The following is a 15366-nucleotide window of genomic DNA, read 5'->3' as shown; positions in this document are numbered from 1 at the left end:
ACCATCTCACCCTCTCATCTTACTCTCCGACTCCGACCCTGCATTGACTAGTTAGGGTTCAGCCTACCCTTCACTTAACACCTAACCCCGAGACACAGTGCGAGCTATGCTGACATGCATCGACTCGCTGCATGAATCTCACCTTCTAGTCGCTCAGTTGGATGGGACATCGCTCGAAACACCGCGTGCATTCACTCGAATTATGTACAGAGCACGCATACAGTACAATACATCTCAAGCTCACACCAGCCTACCTTCCCACCCGTGTAAAGCATGAATAACCTACCTCCCCACCCCTTAGACTAACGGAAAGAACTGATTAAACCGATTCTTGGGATCATATACCCTCTTCAACGACCGCAACCTTTCGACATTATCCCCATAGATATCCTCGAGGCTCTCATCCCCGAACGCGAAATTGATATACCTAACCCGGAGGAAAAGACCAGTCAGCACACCTTACATCAAGCACCGCCATCACCCACCCATCACCCACCACACACACCCTTCCCAACCAACCATCGCAAATCCAGAAACAGAGGGCCAACTCACGTAGCATTCCCACTCAGCCCACTCGTCTCCCGCCACGCCGCACGCACATCTCCCGCCCACTGCCTCGCCGCCGCATCCAGCGCGGGATCCTGATACCACGCGATGGCGACGGTATTGAACCGACTGGACGCGCGCCACGCGTAGGCCGAGCTGTCCGCGGCGACCGCACTCGCGCGGTCCAGACTGTACGCCTCCATCAGGACGGTCGAGTTCCCCACCTGCTCGCCGCCGGCGGTGTCCACCCACCGCGTGAACGAGGTCCAAATCTCGCGCCACGCGGCCGGGTCGAGGGTCTTCTGCGCGGACCCCAGACTGACCTTGCGGCCGCCGGCGGCGCAGAACGAGGCGCTGCCCGCGTTGACCTGGTCGTAGGGCGTCCAGGCGGTCGTGTCGGAGAGCGGGCCTAGCGCGAGGATTGTGGCGAACGCCGCGCGGGCTTCCGCAGTGGTGGTGTTGGCCTCCGCGCGGGCGAGGTAGAACGGGAACGCGATGACGGCCGGCGTGTAGTCCGGGGCACCGGTGGTGGCGAAGTAGAGGAAGATGGCCATCTGCGAGGTCAGCGGGAGGGCGTTGATGGCACCGACCAACGCTTCGAGCTTGTCCGCGCTGAAGACCAGGCTGCCCAGCCAGGCGTGGTTCTCCGCGCGCGCGGTAGGATACGACCGGAAGATGGCCGAGGTGACCACCCCGAAGTTGGCGCCCGCGCCGCGCAGCGCCCACCACAGGTCCGGGTGCGAGCTAGGCGTGACGGTGATCCGCGCCCCTGTTGCTAGCACCACGTCCAGTGAGATCACGTTGTCGATCATGTACCCCCGTTCCCCCATCATGCGGCTGTACCCGCCCCCGAGCAGGGCGCCCATCACCCCGACGCAGTCGCAGTTCGCGGTCACAACCTGCGCGTCATGTGCGTAGGCGGCGCCCAGGAGCTCGGAGATCAGCGCGCCGCCTTGCACGGTGACGGTCGTGCGGTTCGGGGAAAAGGTGATGGCGTTCAGGGCGCGGAGGTTGATGAGGATGGAAGGAGTGGTGCTGGCTGTCGTGTTAGTTAGGGTCCAGGTGGTGCTCCATGCGTTGCCGCCGCCTTGGGCGAGGAAGGGGATGTCGTGGGTGTTGGCGCAGAAGACCTGTGTTTGTGGTACGGGGTCAGTCAGATGCTATGGGACTGGGAAACAGAGATGGTTGATGGTACAGTGGCTTGCACGTCCGCTTCTGTCGCCACGTTGACGACGTGGTCCGTCACGGGCTCGTCATACTCCGTCCAACGCGGGGCGACGACCGTCGACGCGGCATCAAGGATCGTGGCCTTGGACGAGAGAAGTGGTCGCAAGCACGTCTCAAACGCGGTGTATCTCGTGGAAGCCTCAACCACAGCCGCACCTGCCAGGGCAGCAACTCCCAAAGTTGATAGAAGCCCCATCTCAGTGTTTCACCCCGCGAGACCACACAGGTTAATGATAAGAAGGCAAGGGACATGAACCATAGAGGAGGTAAGATCTAGCAAACACAACCCAGCAAAATGCCATGCCGCATTTAATATACTTCTGGGACCGAACGACGGGTTCATCCCGTTCCATCGAGCGGGGCGGGAGGGGGGAAGCAGCATGTGCGTAGATTGGGCACCGCACCATCAAACCCAGCTGTATACTGCTGTCGTAGACCTCCCTTGGTCTTCCCGGAATCTGACCAAGACTTTCAATTTTATGCTTTCAACCACGCGACGACAAGGCGCAGGTGGATGCTTCGCGTCCAATCCTTTCATCCCACTCCGACTCCGACTGCTGTGGGGGGTTGTCAATCTGTATCATCAACCCTCGGTTTGGAGTTCCGGTCCGGTGCTTCGCGGAGATGAATCAGTCATGGTGCACTGGATTGGCTGCTATGCTGGAGACGCTACCGGCTTATTTCGTTGTCGACATGATTACGAGGAAGAGATCCCGTTTGCGGAATCTGAAGCGGTTGCAATGCGCTAGATGACGGAGGACTGCAGCTACCGGATTACCCGGACGGGACACATGGCCGCCTCGCGCGCGGCAGGGCCTGTCGAACGCCGGCGCGTCGTGAAGAAACGAGCGCCCATGCGGTGGCGTCCCAAGCCACTACAGACATCCTTCTAGTTTCTAATGGCACTGAGAGCCGACTTCAAATTGATTGAGGGGAGGCGCGGGGAGGGAAGGGGGTGGGGGGGGCCAATGCTTGGTAATCATTTGTCGGGGATGCGAGTTGACAAGTAGCTGACTATAAAGAATGCTTGCTGGGATTGTGATCATACGAACCAGGAACGAGGCGTGTTGCAGGATTCTCGACTAGTTCCAGAAGTTACAGGAACACGTGGAAACCCTTGGTGGTCTGAGCCACTGGCTTGTATGGGGACCCGTGTTCAGTAATGCATTCTTTTTCAGCCCCAGGTTTATTTCTTTTGTCTTTTTGCTCATTCGCGGCGGTGGGTCTGGGGCTCTGTGCGGCATTCGCACATGGGCCACAAGCTTAAGCTATTGGTGAGTAGGGTGGAGGTATGGTTTGAGCTGGAAAGCTCAATGGGATCATTTCCAGTTCCTGGAGGACACGCTCTAGTGGATTGGGCAGGCTAAGAACTCGGTGGTGGGTCTCAAGGGCTCATAGAGAAATCTCTTGCACTCGAACTTACTACCAGAGCAAATCGGGAAATGGCTATCTTTATGCTCCTCACACATGCAGCACATACTGTAAATCAAGCACTAGCGAAAAGACCTACTAACCCGAATCGCGCATAGACGGAAGACAGCTGGCGCTTCATACACATATCATCTAGGCCAATATACAGATTCACTATGGAGAACTAGAGCAGAAACTAAGGAAAAAACATGATCCGGCTACTCATACCAGCATACAATTCATGGGAGAAACCACGAGAGCTTTACTTGGCAATTGCAATATCCGTTTTGAAGGCCTCGACGTCCGTCCAGGTCGTGCTGTGCTCGACGACGATGACCCCATCGGTCGGGTGCGGACGCTCGTGGGAGGAGGTGCGCTGAATCTGAATCTGCACACTGGCCGGGGGACCACTCCGGTCACTCAGCACGGGGACCTCCAGCTCATCGATTGTGTCCGTGGGGCGACCGTACCGCGCCTGGCGGGAGGGGATATGATCGTGATACTCGTGGGTCAGCTTGAAGGTGTCGCCGGTGGGGACGCCGCCGCGACTGCGGTAGAAGAAGAGCGGGCGCAGGGTGGGCAGACAGGCGCTGATGATGGCGAGGGCCAGCTCGACAACGGTCCAGATGAAGACGCCGGATGTGTAGTAGGTCTCGTTGTTGTAGTGGGTGAGGAGGACGCGCTCGCACTCGATGAAGGCGGCCAGGCGGGCGATGCTGGAGGCGACGGCCAGCGCGCCCAACAGGAACATCCCCAGCACCGCCGCCTTCTGCCGCGCCTCCAGCTTGACGCGCAGCACCATCGGGATCGGCAGCACCAGCACGCACACGTCGAGCACCATGTCCGACCCGCTCAGCCCGTTGTAGAAAACCATTGTGTTGATACACTTGTTGCCGTAGAACCCCTCCACCAGCGCCGTCACCGGGTAGCACTGGAACAGGCACACGAAGAACATCACCGCCGTCCACGCAATGACCAGCCCCAGGAACACCTGGCACACCCGCCGGAACGTCCGCGTGTGGAAGATGCGCATATACAGCAGGATCACCGACGCTTTACTGAGCCCCACGCCCATCACGGATAGCATATGCAGCGCGAATTTGGCCTGTCCGTGCGATTAGAGTGGCTTGCAGCTTCTCCCGCAACGTGAAGGCATATACGCACCCGTTCGTAGGTTAGAAACCGTGGGTCGTCCAGGATGGGCTCCCCATTGGGATAGGTCGCCTGGGTTTGGCCCAGTTGTCCATCGATGGCTCCGATCAGTTGACAGATACAGACTGCGGTGCAGAATAACTACGGTGAGGTCAGTTACCCAGGTTTTGCGACCGATGGAACAACTCGCAGGGTGTGTCCGGATCCTACCAAGGCGGCGAAGATAGTGTAGTCGTCCGAGCCCATTCGAGCGCCACAGAGGCGCCGAGCCCAGACGCGTAACCCCACGAAGATGGCGGGTAGGAACATCAAGATGAAGCCTAAGGCTATCATCTCCCCCTTGTTGTAGCCCATGCGGGCGGCAGTTCAACCAGCGTTGCCAGAGTACGGACCGACAACGCGAGAAACAAGCTTTGAGGAAGAGGGAAGAGGAGAATTGAGGGGAATGTCGAGCAAATACATGATGATGCTCGCTGCTCATCCCTACTTTGCGTGTCAAGTCAGGAAGAGGCTAGGACGAGCGCTATCCCTCCCCCTCCCCCTTCCCCTTCCCCTCTCTGGTCCAATGTCAGCATGCTTGGTCTGCGCTTGCATGTTTGTTTAGCTGGGGATGCCAATCGCAGGCGGGCAGGGTTTATCGGTCGGATAAGCGTGAGACAGTAAGCCAGTGAGCGAGTCAGCATGGAGGTCCGATCGAAGGGTTGTTGGTCCTCGGACAAATCAATAATGGCTGTGGCCGGGTTTAGTCCCTTGCTTGGGTGCTTGCCTGCCTGCGAGCCTGCCTCTCACACACGGGATAGAACAAGACTATGGGCTGGTGACCCTGTTGTGAATCATGACCATAATACCCAGATTATGATCTGAGTGAGAGAAGGCCAGTTACTCAGTAAAAGGTCGTAGTTATTTGGGGGCCAGCGCTCTGACTGTTTGGCCCCTCCTCCCCTCCCGGCCCGCAGCCCTTCCCGCTTTCCCTTCCCTCCACGGTAGTCCAAGTTAGGGCTGGTTGATCGCAGCCTCTTGATTAGTCCACTCGACATATATCCTATGGATCCAGGCGGAACTGACTTTAAGGTTGATTCCTGAGATTTTGTTCCTCCGCTGACCGTCAATTTTGGACCGTCTGGAAGTTGGAGCAGCACCCCTCGACTCGCGGCTCAGGAAACAAATCAGACAGAACGTGCTCGGCCTGACGCCAAGGCTCGGCTCAGCAACAGGCTGGGAGCACAACACACCATCATGGATGCATGAGGCCATGCAGTCATTTTTTAGCCTGGGCAATCCTGCCAGTCGATTGGCTGGGCCGGCTTACCCAGCGCACGAGGGATGTTCACCCTCTCCCCTTTCGGGGTTCCCCTTCGGTAAAAGTCACTGTAGAAGAGTGGAGTCCGTAGCGTCGGACATTCATGGGCAATTGCACAGCCTCGCTGCTCTATTGCTTGATTATTGACTTGTTACATGAGTAGAGTACATAGGATTGATGATGATGGGTACCAAGTATGTGAGTAGGATTGCGTAGGATTGAGTAGGACTGTCCTTGTGTGCCTGTTTCCGTATTTCTTTTGTTTTCTCTCACCACTGCCAGTCCCCACAACCGTGGCATCTCAGCCTTGACCCCGACTGCCGCCCGCCAACGATTTGCCCGTTTTAGCCTAACCGCAGTGAGACAGTCACGCAGATGGGGAAATCATCTGATCCCCGGCTATCACCGACCCCACTGCCGTAGCCCGCCCCACCCATCCATCCATTCCTTTCTTTCCTTCTTACTCAGTCATGGCAAGCCCCAACAACACCAACACAGCCAAGTCCCACCCTCTGTGTTCTCTGTCTTCCCCTTCACTTCCGCTGACATAACCCTATGCCGAAACTTCTCACACGGCCTGCCTCAAAATAAGAAAAAGAAAAAAAAATAAGCCAAGACAAAGGAAACGGTTACGATGAGTATTTCCCGCCCCCCCCCCCACTGCAACGATGTGAAGAGAAGTGGGAACCTCACCCAGCCAACCCACTGCACACGCGACTAATCACTCACCGAAACGTGAGTAATCTTCACACAAGATCCACGCTACGTACTACTCGGCAGTTGCGGACGACGAATGATGCCACCACGACGCCTGGATGACGGAGAGATTCGAGCCCACCGGTTTGGTGACGCCTCCCCACCGGAAGCGGGGGTCGGCCTGCGCGAACAGCGCCTGCCAGTCGGCAGCATCGCGTTCGCGGGAATTGAACAGGCTGAGCATATTCATGTCCATTGTTCTGGGAGGGGACTGTCAGCTACATCGCCCATTGTCACGGTTCAGAGTTGGGGCTGAGTGGAAAAAGAGGAGGGGAGGAACATACCGAATATGCTTCTCCTCCAACAACCCCACCGACCCGGGTTCCGGCAAGCAGAACTCGTTCAGCACCACCCGCCCCCCGTCCCGCAGCGCGGGCACCAGTCCGCGCAGGATGCGCACGCAGTCCGCGTCCCCGAAATCATGCAACACCATGCGCAGGAGGTACACGTCCGCCCCGTGGACGGGCTGGTCGGTGAAGAAGTCGTGCGCCATGAATTGCACTCGACTGTTGTCCCCTGATGGAGTAGCGACGGGCGCCTGGGCGATGGTGGGCGCTGTATCCTGAACCACGAACCGTAGGGCTGGAAATGCCTGCGCTAGGGCCAGCGAGACGTACCCCGTCGAGCCCCCGACATCGACAACGACGCCTTCGCTGCTGCTGCTGCTGCTGCTGCTGCTGCCGCCATCGCATATTAACGACCAGTCGTAGCCGTCGCGGAGGTGGCTCACATCATTCTCGGGGCCGGTGCTGTAGGTCGACATGGCTGAGGCGAAAACCCGCGCGCGGTCGGGCTGGCTAGTCAGATATTGGAAGAAGGTGGGATGGGCCGGGGGCTGCGAGAGGGAGAAGCCCGTTTGGGCGGGATCGGTGGCGTTGGGCCATCTGCGCAAGGCGGTTGGGGTCTGTTTTAAGTTGAGAATTGCGATGTCAGATGTCCGAGATGATTACTGATCAGATCTGCAGAGGCCGTGCAGGGGAGACAGGGGGACCGGGGGTGCAATGGGAGTGCTATGCAAACCTCTTTCATCGCGGGAAGCATCTCTGTATAGTGAACATCGATGTAATCGCGCATCACCTGGTTCTCCGCCAGCATCCGCGACGCGGCCGTGTGCCTCACGACCCCCTGCGGCTCCTCGCGGAAGATCCCCTCGGTCGCAGCATGGCGGATGATCCGACGCACTTTCTGCTCCGGGAGTCCGGAGGTGGTCGCGATCTCGGCGAACGTGGCTGTCTCGCCAACAGGAAAGGAACGAGCGAGGTCGAATTCAGAGACCGCGCGGATGGTGCCTAGGTTGTTCCTCTTTGATGGCAGGGAGGGTTGAGGTTAGTCACATGACAAGGGACCTCCCGCGGATATAGAATCCGTCGCCGAAGCAGTGGAAGGGGACAGGACTCACTGCCCACAGAAATAAACTCTCCTTGGGGCCTAGTAACAGCTGCTGCAATTGGAGGGTGGCATCTAGCACTTTCTGTCGGAGCTGCTGCACCTCAACCGGAAAGTCGAGGGGCGAGTCGATCTCATAGGAAGGTAGCGGTCGCTGGAGGTCCGTATAGATCTGGGTGATGCGGTCGAGGTTGGACGCAATTGACCGGCCGAGATCGGCAAAATTTGCATCCGAGGTCGGACGGGACGGCATGGTTGCTGTATAGTAGTCTGACGATAATGTCACACCGTATGCAAGAGGATGAACGGGGTCGATCAATCGAGTCGATGGCACTGTCCGTGGAGTGGAGACCGAGTCACCGACGGCGTTGTCGTGGTCCACGAGGTGACAGGGATCATATACTATGTACTATGTAAGTTAATGGCGTTTGGGCTGCCATTGAGGGATGACCGATCACCTCCGCGCTTCCGTGGAGTCGCACCGCCATTTCTGCCCAGTGAAGCTGTGGAGATTACGCACCGCTGGATGGGGGTCTTGGTGTCGCTGGGAAATCATCTCGTGGCCGGCCATGTGCTGGTCGGGTTGACCACATTCGACCCACGCTAGAGCCGGGATACGAGACTCAGTTCCTTGCAGCAGCACGAGTGGGATCTTGGCGGGCTGTCCAAGGCCTCGCTACGAGGTACTCTCTCCTAGGAGCCCATGGCTGTAACTACTAATGCGACACGAGCGATAACATGAATGGACGATGCTGTGTATTCTTGTGTTGTTGGCAACTTGTTCAAACGCCGAAATGAAGTGTTCCTTTCCAGAATACCCCACCTCCCTATCAATGCGGCATAGCCCACCTACCACCCCGGCCAGGTGGCACTGAGAATCCCTGCTGAAGAATGTGGAGATTGGTGCGCAGTCAGACTAGCCGAGCGATTGAATTGTTCAGCTCATTCTGAGTGCACTATAATATAATAAAGTTAATTGAATGTGGCTGCTGGTCCCCACCCAACGCCTGTCCCACCCACATTATCCTCCGAGAGAAAAAGAAAACCCCTCTCTTCCAAGAAGATAATTACCTGCTGCCTAAGGCTGGGGATGTCGTTTCCACAGCTTTACCGCATCAATACGCGACCGATACCCTTGCATGTGAGAAAAGTGGCGTGGCGTGGTGTTTTTGTCCCTTCACCATAGCCCCGGCTATATCATCCACACCGATGGGGGACGGCCATGAGGACCCAGTGCATAGAGGCGTTTCCTCCTTTCTCCCACTCATGGCAATGAGCATCCACCATGAGGAAGGACAAACAACGGTATCAACTCGCTCCAACCGAGGAGGACAAAGACCGCAATGACCATGAGGCCCTGTCCGAGACCGCGGGGGAACGCGCGACCACCAGCCCGCGCCAGCGCACCTGGCTGCGGATACACTACAGCATCATCACGGTCGCATACACGCTGCTAATCCCCCTCTACCTCCTCCTTCTGACCCATAACCCGCTCGCCCTCGACAGACTCATTACCACCATCAAGACCACCGCCCCCAGCAACGCCATCTTCCCTTCCCTCCGCGCCGCCAACGCCGTAGGCTACGAAAGCCGCCCGTGGCCCGTCCGCCTCCACGACAACCCGTTCGCCGGCAAACCGCGCCCGGAGCTCGAGGCCGCCTGGCACACGCTATTTGAGAAGAACAACATCCGCGTCACTGAGGAGGACCTCGCCTTTTACAACGTCACCTCCCTCCCGATCGTTGGGGCCGCAGGCCAAGGCGAAGGTGCGGGGGAGTTCGTCGGCCAGCTGGGAGTGTTCCACGAACTACACTGCCTCAAGCGCGTCCGCCACTGGATCTACCGCGACCATTATCTATCGGACGCCCCCGCGGCGGTGCTGGTGGAGGAGGAGGCGCACGTCGACCACTGCATCGAGCTGCTCCGGGAGGCGATTCTGTGTCGGGCAGACGTGACGCTGAGCGGGTTCCGGTGGATTGAGGCCGACTCCGAAGGCAAGAGAAGGGAGCTGACGGTCGAGGCGAAGGGAAATCATGTCTGCGTTAACTGGGAGCGATTGCGCGCGTGGAACGATGCACGGGCGGTGGATGCATGGGAGCCCGGGGTTTTGGGCGGTGCTTAGATCAATGACTTTATGTATATGGCAGATGGTTTAGGTTTATGACGATCATGACTCGTTGAATAGCTAATAAAGAAACTCATGATATATACACGCTGCAGAAATGCTAGGAAGGATCATTCGACCAGTTCGCCTCCGCCCACGCCTTCACGCTCTGGTAGTCCCGGCACGTCCGACTATACCCCCACCCCGTCACCCCCTGGAGCTCCTTGTCCACGGGCTCGAGGTTCGTGTCAGCCGCGCACATCAGACTCTGGCGCAGATAGTCGAAGCAGTGCCGGACGTGGTGCGGATCCTTCATGTGGTCGTGCTCGTCCGCCGCATGGGACAGCTGCCCGTCCATGGCGGCGTAGTAGACCTCGCGCAGGGCATTGAGACAGTGCAGCGCGTGGAAGACGACCAACCCGGACAGCTCGGGTGCCAGGGTTGGGTGTTTGACGAAACCGACTCCCTTGGGGAAGAGGGAGGCCCACGCCGCGTCGGTCTCAGGCGAAGGGTGCTGCGAGAAGGTGCTGTTGTATTCCATGCGGATCTGGACCTCGCCGTCGGGGACTAAATTCATCGAGGGAAAAAAGAGTGTTAGGGTTAAGTATGTTGCGATGAAAAGGCGGGGAAATCGTACTCAACAGTCCCTCGCGCTTCCTGGTCGGAATGCCCTTTCCAATGGATACTCCGAGGCCGAAAACTATCACAGCAATCAGGAATCCCAGAAGCATCCAGCCGCACAGGATGAGCGTTGATCGCGGGTTTGCGTTGCGGTGTCGGGGCGGTGCGGGCTCATCGTGGTAGTCCTCTTCCTCTGCCCCGCCCATCAAGGGCTCATGGGGTTTGGAGGGGAGTTCGAAGGACATGCTGGTCAACCCGCGCAATGGAAGAGGGAGAGAAATTAAAAGTTAGAGAAGAACCTCGTGAAATTGAGACTTTTTTTTTTCTTTTCTTCTTCCTTCTCTTATCCCTCCTATCATACGATAAGAGCGACTCCGGCGTGCCGGTAGATGCAGGGCCAGAGGTGCATAAACAATCCTAGACCGAGATCCTTGTTCTGCGGTAACATTTCCAGTCCCCTCTCCTCAAACGGTGGCTGAGTTGACAAGACGGGATAGCCGGATTACTCTACAAAGTATCTGTACTATACCTCGGTCAGAGCGTGAAAGGGGGGGAGGGAATCATAAGAAAAAAAATCATAAGAAAAAAAAAATAGAATAAAAGGGAAAAACACGTCCATACATACATACATCATACATACATCCATACATACCGACTTCACTCAACGTATGTGTCCTCGTAGGCCGGCCGCCCCACCAACCCTCATTCCGCGCTCTGCCCAGACAGACAAACACAACAACACAAAGAATAGAAATCACTGCAAGGCAGCAAGAGGCGATTGGGGGCGGAGGAAACCCGTTCCACTCCCGGTCAGAATTCAGAGGGAAAAGAGAGCCAATTGGATTACATACCTTGCCAAGAGAAACACCATGACGCCATGTACGTATTTCGCTTTCCCTCGTGTTTCTCTTAACTGGGCAATGGCTGTCTGTCTGTCTGGCCTGGCTTGCTCGCGCGCGTGGCAGCAGAAAACCCTTTTTGTCGCCCGCCCAGGCTGATGGGGTAAACTGGTTGTTCATTCCCTTGGTCCTCATTTTCGTCTTTTTAATCTACTTGATTTTCTTGGAATGAATGGTTGGCTGTTACGTTCTTGGCCATTCACCTTAACCAAGGCATTGTTTCCCATTTCCATTGATTCTTTTCTCCCCACCCCTCTTTTTGAAGAATGTTTAACTCCATGCTGTGATCCGCCGGATTCCTCTGTTACGACATCTTTCTGCTCTGTCCTTTTCTCTTCCTGTCACCTGTCAGTTCTTTTAGCGACCGTTGCGGAAAGTTAAAAATCAGCGTGAAACGTTTGGGGTTGTTTTTGCTTTGCAGCTCTTTTAATTGATCGTTTTCCTGCTCGAGCATCGTATCTTTGTTTTACTTCGAAGGGCACGAAGCCAATCTACTTCCAATTCCTCCATTGGCAACTATACCACTCATCATGCATTTCACCACGGTGCTATACTACGGCCTGGCCGCGTTGACCCTCACCCATGCTGCTCCAATCGTCGGAGGTGGGTTGCTCTGTTAACTTGTCGTTGACCGGTAGACTAATATACATATTCTCATGTAGACTCCTCCAGACGCGAAGTAGCCGATGGGGATGACAAGGTCGCCTATACTTGGGCTGTGCCGGAGAGTCGCAAACGAGAGGATGGCGACGACAAAGTGGCCTACACTTGGGCTGTGCCGGAGTCTCGCAAGCGAGAAGACGGGGACGATAAGGTCGCCTACACCTGGGCCGTACCGGAGAGTCGCAAACGAGAGGATGGCGACGACAAAGTGGCCTACACCTGGGCTGTGCCCGAGTCTCGCAAGCGAGAAGACGGGGACGATACGGTCGCCTACACCTGGGCCGTACCGGAGACTCGGAAGCGGGAAGATGGTGACGACAAAGTGGCCTACACCTGGGCTGTACCGGAATCTCGCAAGCGAGAAGACGGGGACGATAAGGTAGCCTATACCTGGGCTGTGCCTGAATAAAAGAAAGCGACACCCCCCCAAAACTGAAATGAACTCTTCGACCTTGCCGAGGCGGACCGCAGCAGCTTTCGGCATATGTTCCACGATGTGATGAATCCTCCTGTCTCTAAACTGAACCCGAGTTTAGTATGTTGATAATGATCTTATATATGCTTGTTTATTGTCGCGCCTTCGATTCTTGTGCAAATAAGATCGTTGTATCGTTATTGAATTATAGAACTGAATTTGCCTCTTGCAAAGGAGTGCGGAGTTGGGGTCTGGTGGAGTGCAGTACCATGTGTGGGGTGTATTAGAGATGGCTCTGTGCGTGGATATAGTATACCATTGTGGTCTTGCTTTGCTATCCGGCCCTCTCCGTTCTCTAGGTATACATGAGCATGGATTAGTAGATTGGTCCCGATTCAAAACCAGCATCTTCAATGTAAGAATCCCATGCAGCCTAAAACCAATTAGCAGATGGCTTCACCGCTAGTGACGGAGAAACATACCCAATCAATCTCAACGGTGGCTAATTCCTTCTCGAAAGTGAAATCATCGACGACCGGCATTTGGGACGGAGGGCCCCACAACCCCAGGCCAGATGCATGATCGGCCGACGCCGCCTCAACACCATCACCACCACCACCACCACCACCACCAACGCTATCACCAGCACTATCACCGCCTTTCGCACCAGGGCAAGTGCGAACACTCTCCAGCATCCCAGCAAGGACCTGCCACTGCCTCCCAGCCTCGTCACAGGTATCCCTATTCACTTCCCACAGCGCCACCGACGTCTCCAGATCCTGCAGTAGATCCGGCTGCTCCACCGCGTCCTCCGAGCCGGGGAATTTGCGGATCAGCTCCAGCTCGAGGAAGAACACCATCGCCGCAAAGGTGAGCGTCTGGCGCGTGTGTGCGAACCGGTACCACTGCTCGGACAGATCGCGCTGGGCAGCCAACAGCGCGCGGGCGGAGGCGAGGCACCGATCCCGCGACAACCGGTAGTGCGGGTTCGTCTTGGCCGGGGCCAGGAACCGGCGGTGCAGGGTGCACATCGCCCGGTGGTAGATGGACCACAGTCCGATCTGTGCGTAGGAAAGGCGGAGCTGCTCCTGGGGCTGCGGCGGCGCTGCTGCCGGTGGTGTCGGTGGCTGCATGTGCGGAGGGAAGCTGTCGTAGGCTTCGGATAGAATGCGGTCGGTCGCGAGGACATCCGCGTAGCTGCTTGGGGTAGAGTTGCACGTAAGGTCTGCGACGCGGCCGATGGCGTGGCATAGACGGCCCTTGACAATGAGGTAGGTCACCGGGGTGGGTTCGCGTAATGGTCGGGCGGGAGGAAGGTCCATGGCAGCATTGGCGGGGAGCTCCCAGTCGTGCAGGTTGCGTGGCTCCCTTGTGTCGGAGCATATGGCGGACAGCATGCGAGGGAGGCCCGCGCCGAACGAGGTCATGTTGTCCATGCTGATCACGGCGAGCCAGATGCGGCGACGATACTCTGCTTGCAAGGGGGGGATCGGGGGTGACGAGTGGGCGGGGTCGCGGTGGTAGCCCATGTTGATGGCCGTGCGTACTAGCACGCCGGTCATGATCCAGAGGCCGCGGCGGTTGTCATCCTTGCGGTTGAGCTCGGCTGTGGCGTTGAAGCGCAGGGTCTCCACGGTGTAGGGGAGGCATTTAGCGATGTCACCGCTCAGGAGACACTGCGCCGTGCGGATGCGGTACAGTTGGAAGAGAGATTCCGAGAGGCCTTCATACTCCGGTGGCTCGCCGTGTTGGTGATAGGCTAGCATGACGATACCAAGAATGGAGAATATGAGTCCCAGCCAGATGAAGTTCGCTTGGGATGGGTTTTTGCAATGCTCGTGATACTTGCTAAAGTCACCTTGGGATACGATCAACACGGGTCTTGTGCTCTTACCTCCCACATGAAGGTCGGCTCGTGAATGATGGCTAAGACAAGGATTAGATTGGCGGATCAAATGATCTGTGGCTGGCACATACGAGGAACGGCGATTGGGAAGCTTGGCCGATCGAAGAAAATAGCCACCAGGTTATCCATTTCGCGCTTGGGTGGGAGAGTGGCTAGGATCTCGATTCGATCTATGGGCTTCACTTGACCGAACAAAAGGCTTGATCCGTCAGCCAGTTGCGACTGTGGAGGAGGGATTCGATGCTCTCGTCGGTCATCTTGGGCCTGGTTCCATGTGTTCTTGAGTTTGTCGATCTGGCAATTATCAGTTGGGCTTCAATGGCAGCAAGTTGAAGTGACGGTGGAATCAGGAACAGGACGAGATACCTCCTCTAACACATCATACCAATCATCGCCACCTTGATAGACGGAATGTGCGCCATCGAGCACTATCTTTCCTGCGGAGGCTACATCTTGTGTATCGGATGGGTTCAGGTTGCCAAGCTTAGGGTTTTCGGGTGTCAAAGAAGCGGGCTCCTGTGGTATCTGTGGCTGGTGGGCAATGAGTCTCTTCACCATATTTTCCAACTGGTCGATCCGTTGGCGCATGGGATCGGCCTGACTCTCACGCCGAGCATTCGAAAGGGCGCCAATCTTGGCCCCCTTAAAGTGACATGCTGACTGCTCATCACGAATTATACAATTCTGGCAAGGGTATACCCGATTGCATTTGAGTCTATCTGGGTCAGCAATGGAGCCAATGCCTCGGATCCTACGATGCAGTGGTCTGGTCTACACACTTTCGCGTGCGGCAGGGGTCACACGATAGAGGAATGCGTGCACGTCGACTTTGCGGCACGGGTTTGGCGGGAGACTGCATCTAGAGTACAGCACACTGAAGAAGAGGCTAAGAATGACGATGATGATGAGGATGATGATAGATGATCGAAAGTAAGCAGCGGAGTACAGCCTTAAATCCGCGGACTTAACCGATCGCGGGCC

The 15366-nt window shown here is 56.7% G+C and overlaps 7 protein-coding genes across 7 annotated transcripts; 2 read left to right on the top strand and 5 right to left on the bottom strand.

Annotated features, from left to right (window-relative positions):
* Positions 1-297: 297 nt before the first annotated feature.
* Positions 298-1969, bottom strand: BO82DRAFT_375067 (FAD-binding oxidoreductase; the record flags this gene model as incomplete). Its single annotated transcript, XM_025637455.1, has 3 exons — positions 298-427; positions 553-1676; positions 1742-1969. 3 exons carry the CDS (start codon positions 1967-1969, stop codon positions 298-300), a joined length of 1482 nt encoding a protein of 493 aa, XP_025491358.1.
* A 1284-nt stretch (positions 1970-3253) lies between these two features.
* BO82DRAFT_354891 (uncharacterized protein) lies at positions 3254-4887 on the bottom strand. Its single transcript, XM_025635309.1, has 3 exons — positions 4546-4887; positions 4348-4476; positions 3254-4288 (listed from the first exon to the last, which is right to left on the bottom strand). Exons 1-3 carry the CDS (start codon positions 4642-4644, stop codon positions 3446-3448), a joined length of 1071 nt encoding a protein of 356 aa, XP_025491357.1. The 5' UTR covers positions 4645-4887; the 3' UTR covers positions 3254-3445.
* Positions 4888-6404: 1517 nt separating this feature from the next.
* BO82DRAFT_402732 (putative O-methyltransferase) lies at positions 6405-8030 on the bottom strand (the record flags this gene model as incomplete). The annotated part of the gene is made up of 4 exons (XM_025639336.1): positions 6405-6591; positions 6676-7295; positions 7412-7693; positions 7791-8030. The coding sequence occupies 4 exons, from the start codon at positions 8028-8030 to the stop codon at positions 6405-6407; spliced, it is 1329 nt and encodes a 442-aa protein (XP_025491356.1).
* A 788-nt stretch (positions 8031-8818) lies between these two features.
* On the top strand, positions 8819-9984 carry BO82DRAFT_354887 (oxidase ustYa family protein). The gene has a single exon (XM_025635308.1). The coding sequence runs from the start codon at positions 9063-9065 to the stop codon at positions 9897-9899; it is 837 nt and encodes a 278-aa protein (XP_025491355.1). The 5' UTR covers positions 8819-9062; the 3' UTR covers positions 9900-9984.
* On the bottom strand, positions 9941-10992 carry BO82DRAFT_354886 (oxidase ustYa family protein). Its single transcript, XM_025635307.1, has 2 exons — positions 10519-10992; positions 9941-10448 (listed from the first exon to the last, which is right to left on the bottom strand). Exons 1-2 carry the CDS (start codon positions 10745-10747, stop codon positions 10003-10005), a joined length of 675 nt encoding a protein of 224 aa, XP_025491354.1. The 5' UTR covers positions 10748-10992; the 3' UTR covers positions 9941-10002.
* Positions 10993-11743: 751 nt separating this feature from the next.
* Positions 11744-12735, top strand: BO82DRAFT_95877 (uncharacterized protein). The gene is made up of 2 exons (XM_025641695.1): positions 11744-12004; positions 12064-12735. The coding sequence occupies exons 1-2, from the start codon at positions 11932-11934 to the stop codon at positions 12471-12473; spliced, it is 483 nt and encodes a 160-aa protein (XP_025491353.1). The 5' UTR covers positions 11744-11931; the 3' UTR covers positions 12474-12735.
* BO82DRAFT_95907 (fungal specific transcription factor domain-containing protein) lies at positions 12702-15249 on the bottom strand. The gene is made up of 5 exons (XM_025641696.1): positions 14752-15249; positions 14457-14679; positions 14374-14405; positions 12962-14323; positions 12702-12912 (listed from the first exon to the last, which is right to left on the bottom strand). The coding sequence occupies exons 1-5, from the start codon at positions 14971-14973 to the stop codon at positions 12856-12858; spliced, it is 1896 nt and encodes a 631-aa protein (XP_025491352.1). The 5' UTR covers positions 14974-15249; the 3' UTR covers positions 12702-12855.
* Between the last annotated feature and the right edge of the window lie 117 nt (positions 15250-15366).

The sequence above is a fragment of the Aspergillus uvarum genome, assembly GCF_003184745.1.
Source record: "Aspergillus uvarum CBS 121591 unplaced genomic scaffold BO82scaffold_31, whole genome shotgun sequence".
Lineage (NCBI taxonomy): Eukaryota > Fungi > Ascomycota > Eurotiomycetes > Eurotiales > Aspergillaceae > Aspergillus > Aspergillus uvarum.
Note: the sequence above shows the minus strand (reverse complement) of the source record. Positions and strands in the feature narration are given on the sequence as shown.

Excerpts from the sequence above, each read along its gene's own strand:
- BO82DRAFT_354887 (XM_025635308.1), top strand. The coding sequence starts at position 9,063 with ATGAGGAAGGACAAACAACGGTATCAACTCGCTCCAACCGAGGAGGAC.
- BO82DRAFT_95877 (XM_025641695.1), top strand. The coding sequence starts at position 11,932 with ATGCATTTCACCACGGTGCTATACTACGGCCTGGCCGCGTTGACCCTC. Across the intron at positions 12,005-12,063 it reads TGCTGCTCCAATCGTCGGAG|ACTCCTCCAGACGCGAAGTA; the intron begins GTGGGTTGCTCT and ends ATTCTCATGTAG.
- BO82DRAFT_95907 (XM_025641696.1), bottom strand. The coding sequence starts at position 14,973 with ATGCGCCAACGGATCGACCAGTTGGAAAATATGGTGAAGAGACTCATT. Across the intron at positions 14,406-14,456 it reads CTTCCCAATCGCCGTTCCTC|CCATCATTCACGAGCCGACC; the intron begins GTATGTGCCAGC and ends TCCTTGTCTTAG. Across the intron at positions 12,913-12,961 it reads CCACCGTTGAGATTGATTGG|GCTGCATGGGATTCTTACAT; the intron begins GTATGTTTCTCC and ends AATTGGTTTTAG.
- BO82DRAFT_354886 (XM_025635307.1), bottom strand. The coding sequence starts at position 10,747 with ATGTCCTTCGAACTCCCCTCCAAACCCCATGAGCCCTTGATGGGCGGG. Across the intron at positions 10,449-10,518 it reads GAAGCGCGAGGGACTGTTGA|TCCCCGACGGCGAGGTCCAG; the intron begins GTACGATTTCCC and ends CGATGAATTTAG.
- BO82DRAFT_354891 (XM_025635309.1), bottom strand. The coding sequence starts at position 4,644 with ATGTTCCTACCCGCCATCTTCGTGGGGTTACGCGTCTGGGCTCGGCGC. Across the intron at positions 4,477-4,545 it reads ACACTATCTTCGCCGCCTTG|TTATTCTGCACCGCAGTCTG; the intron begins GTAGGATCCGGA and ends ACCTCACCGTAG. Across the intron at positions 4,289-4,347 it reads GGTTTCTAACCTACGAACGG|GCCAAATTCGCGCTGCATAT; the intron begins GTGCGTATATGC and ends TCGCACGGACAG.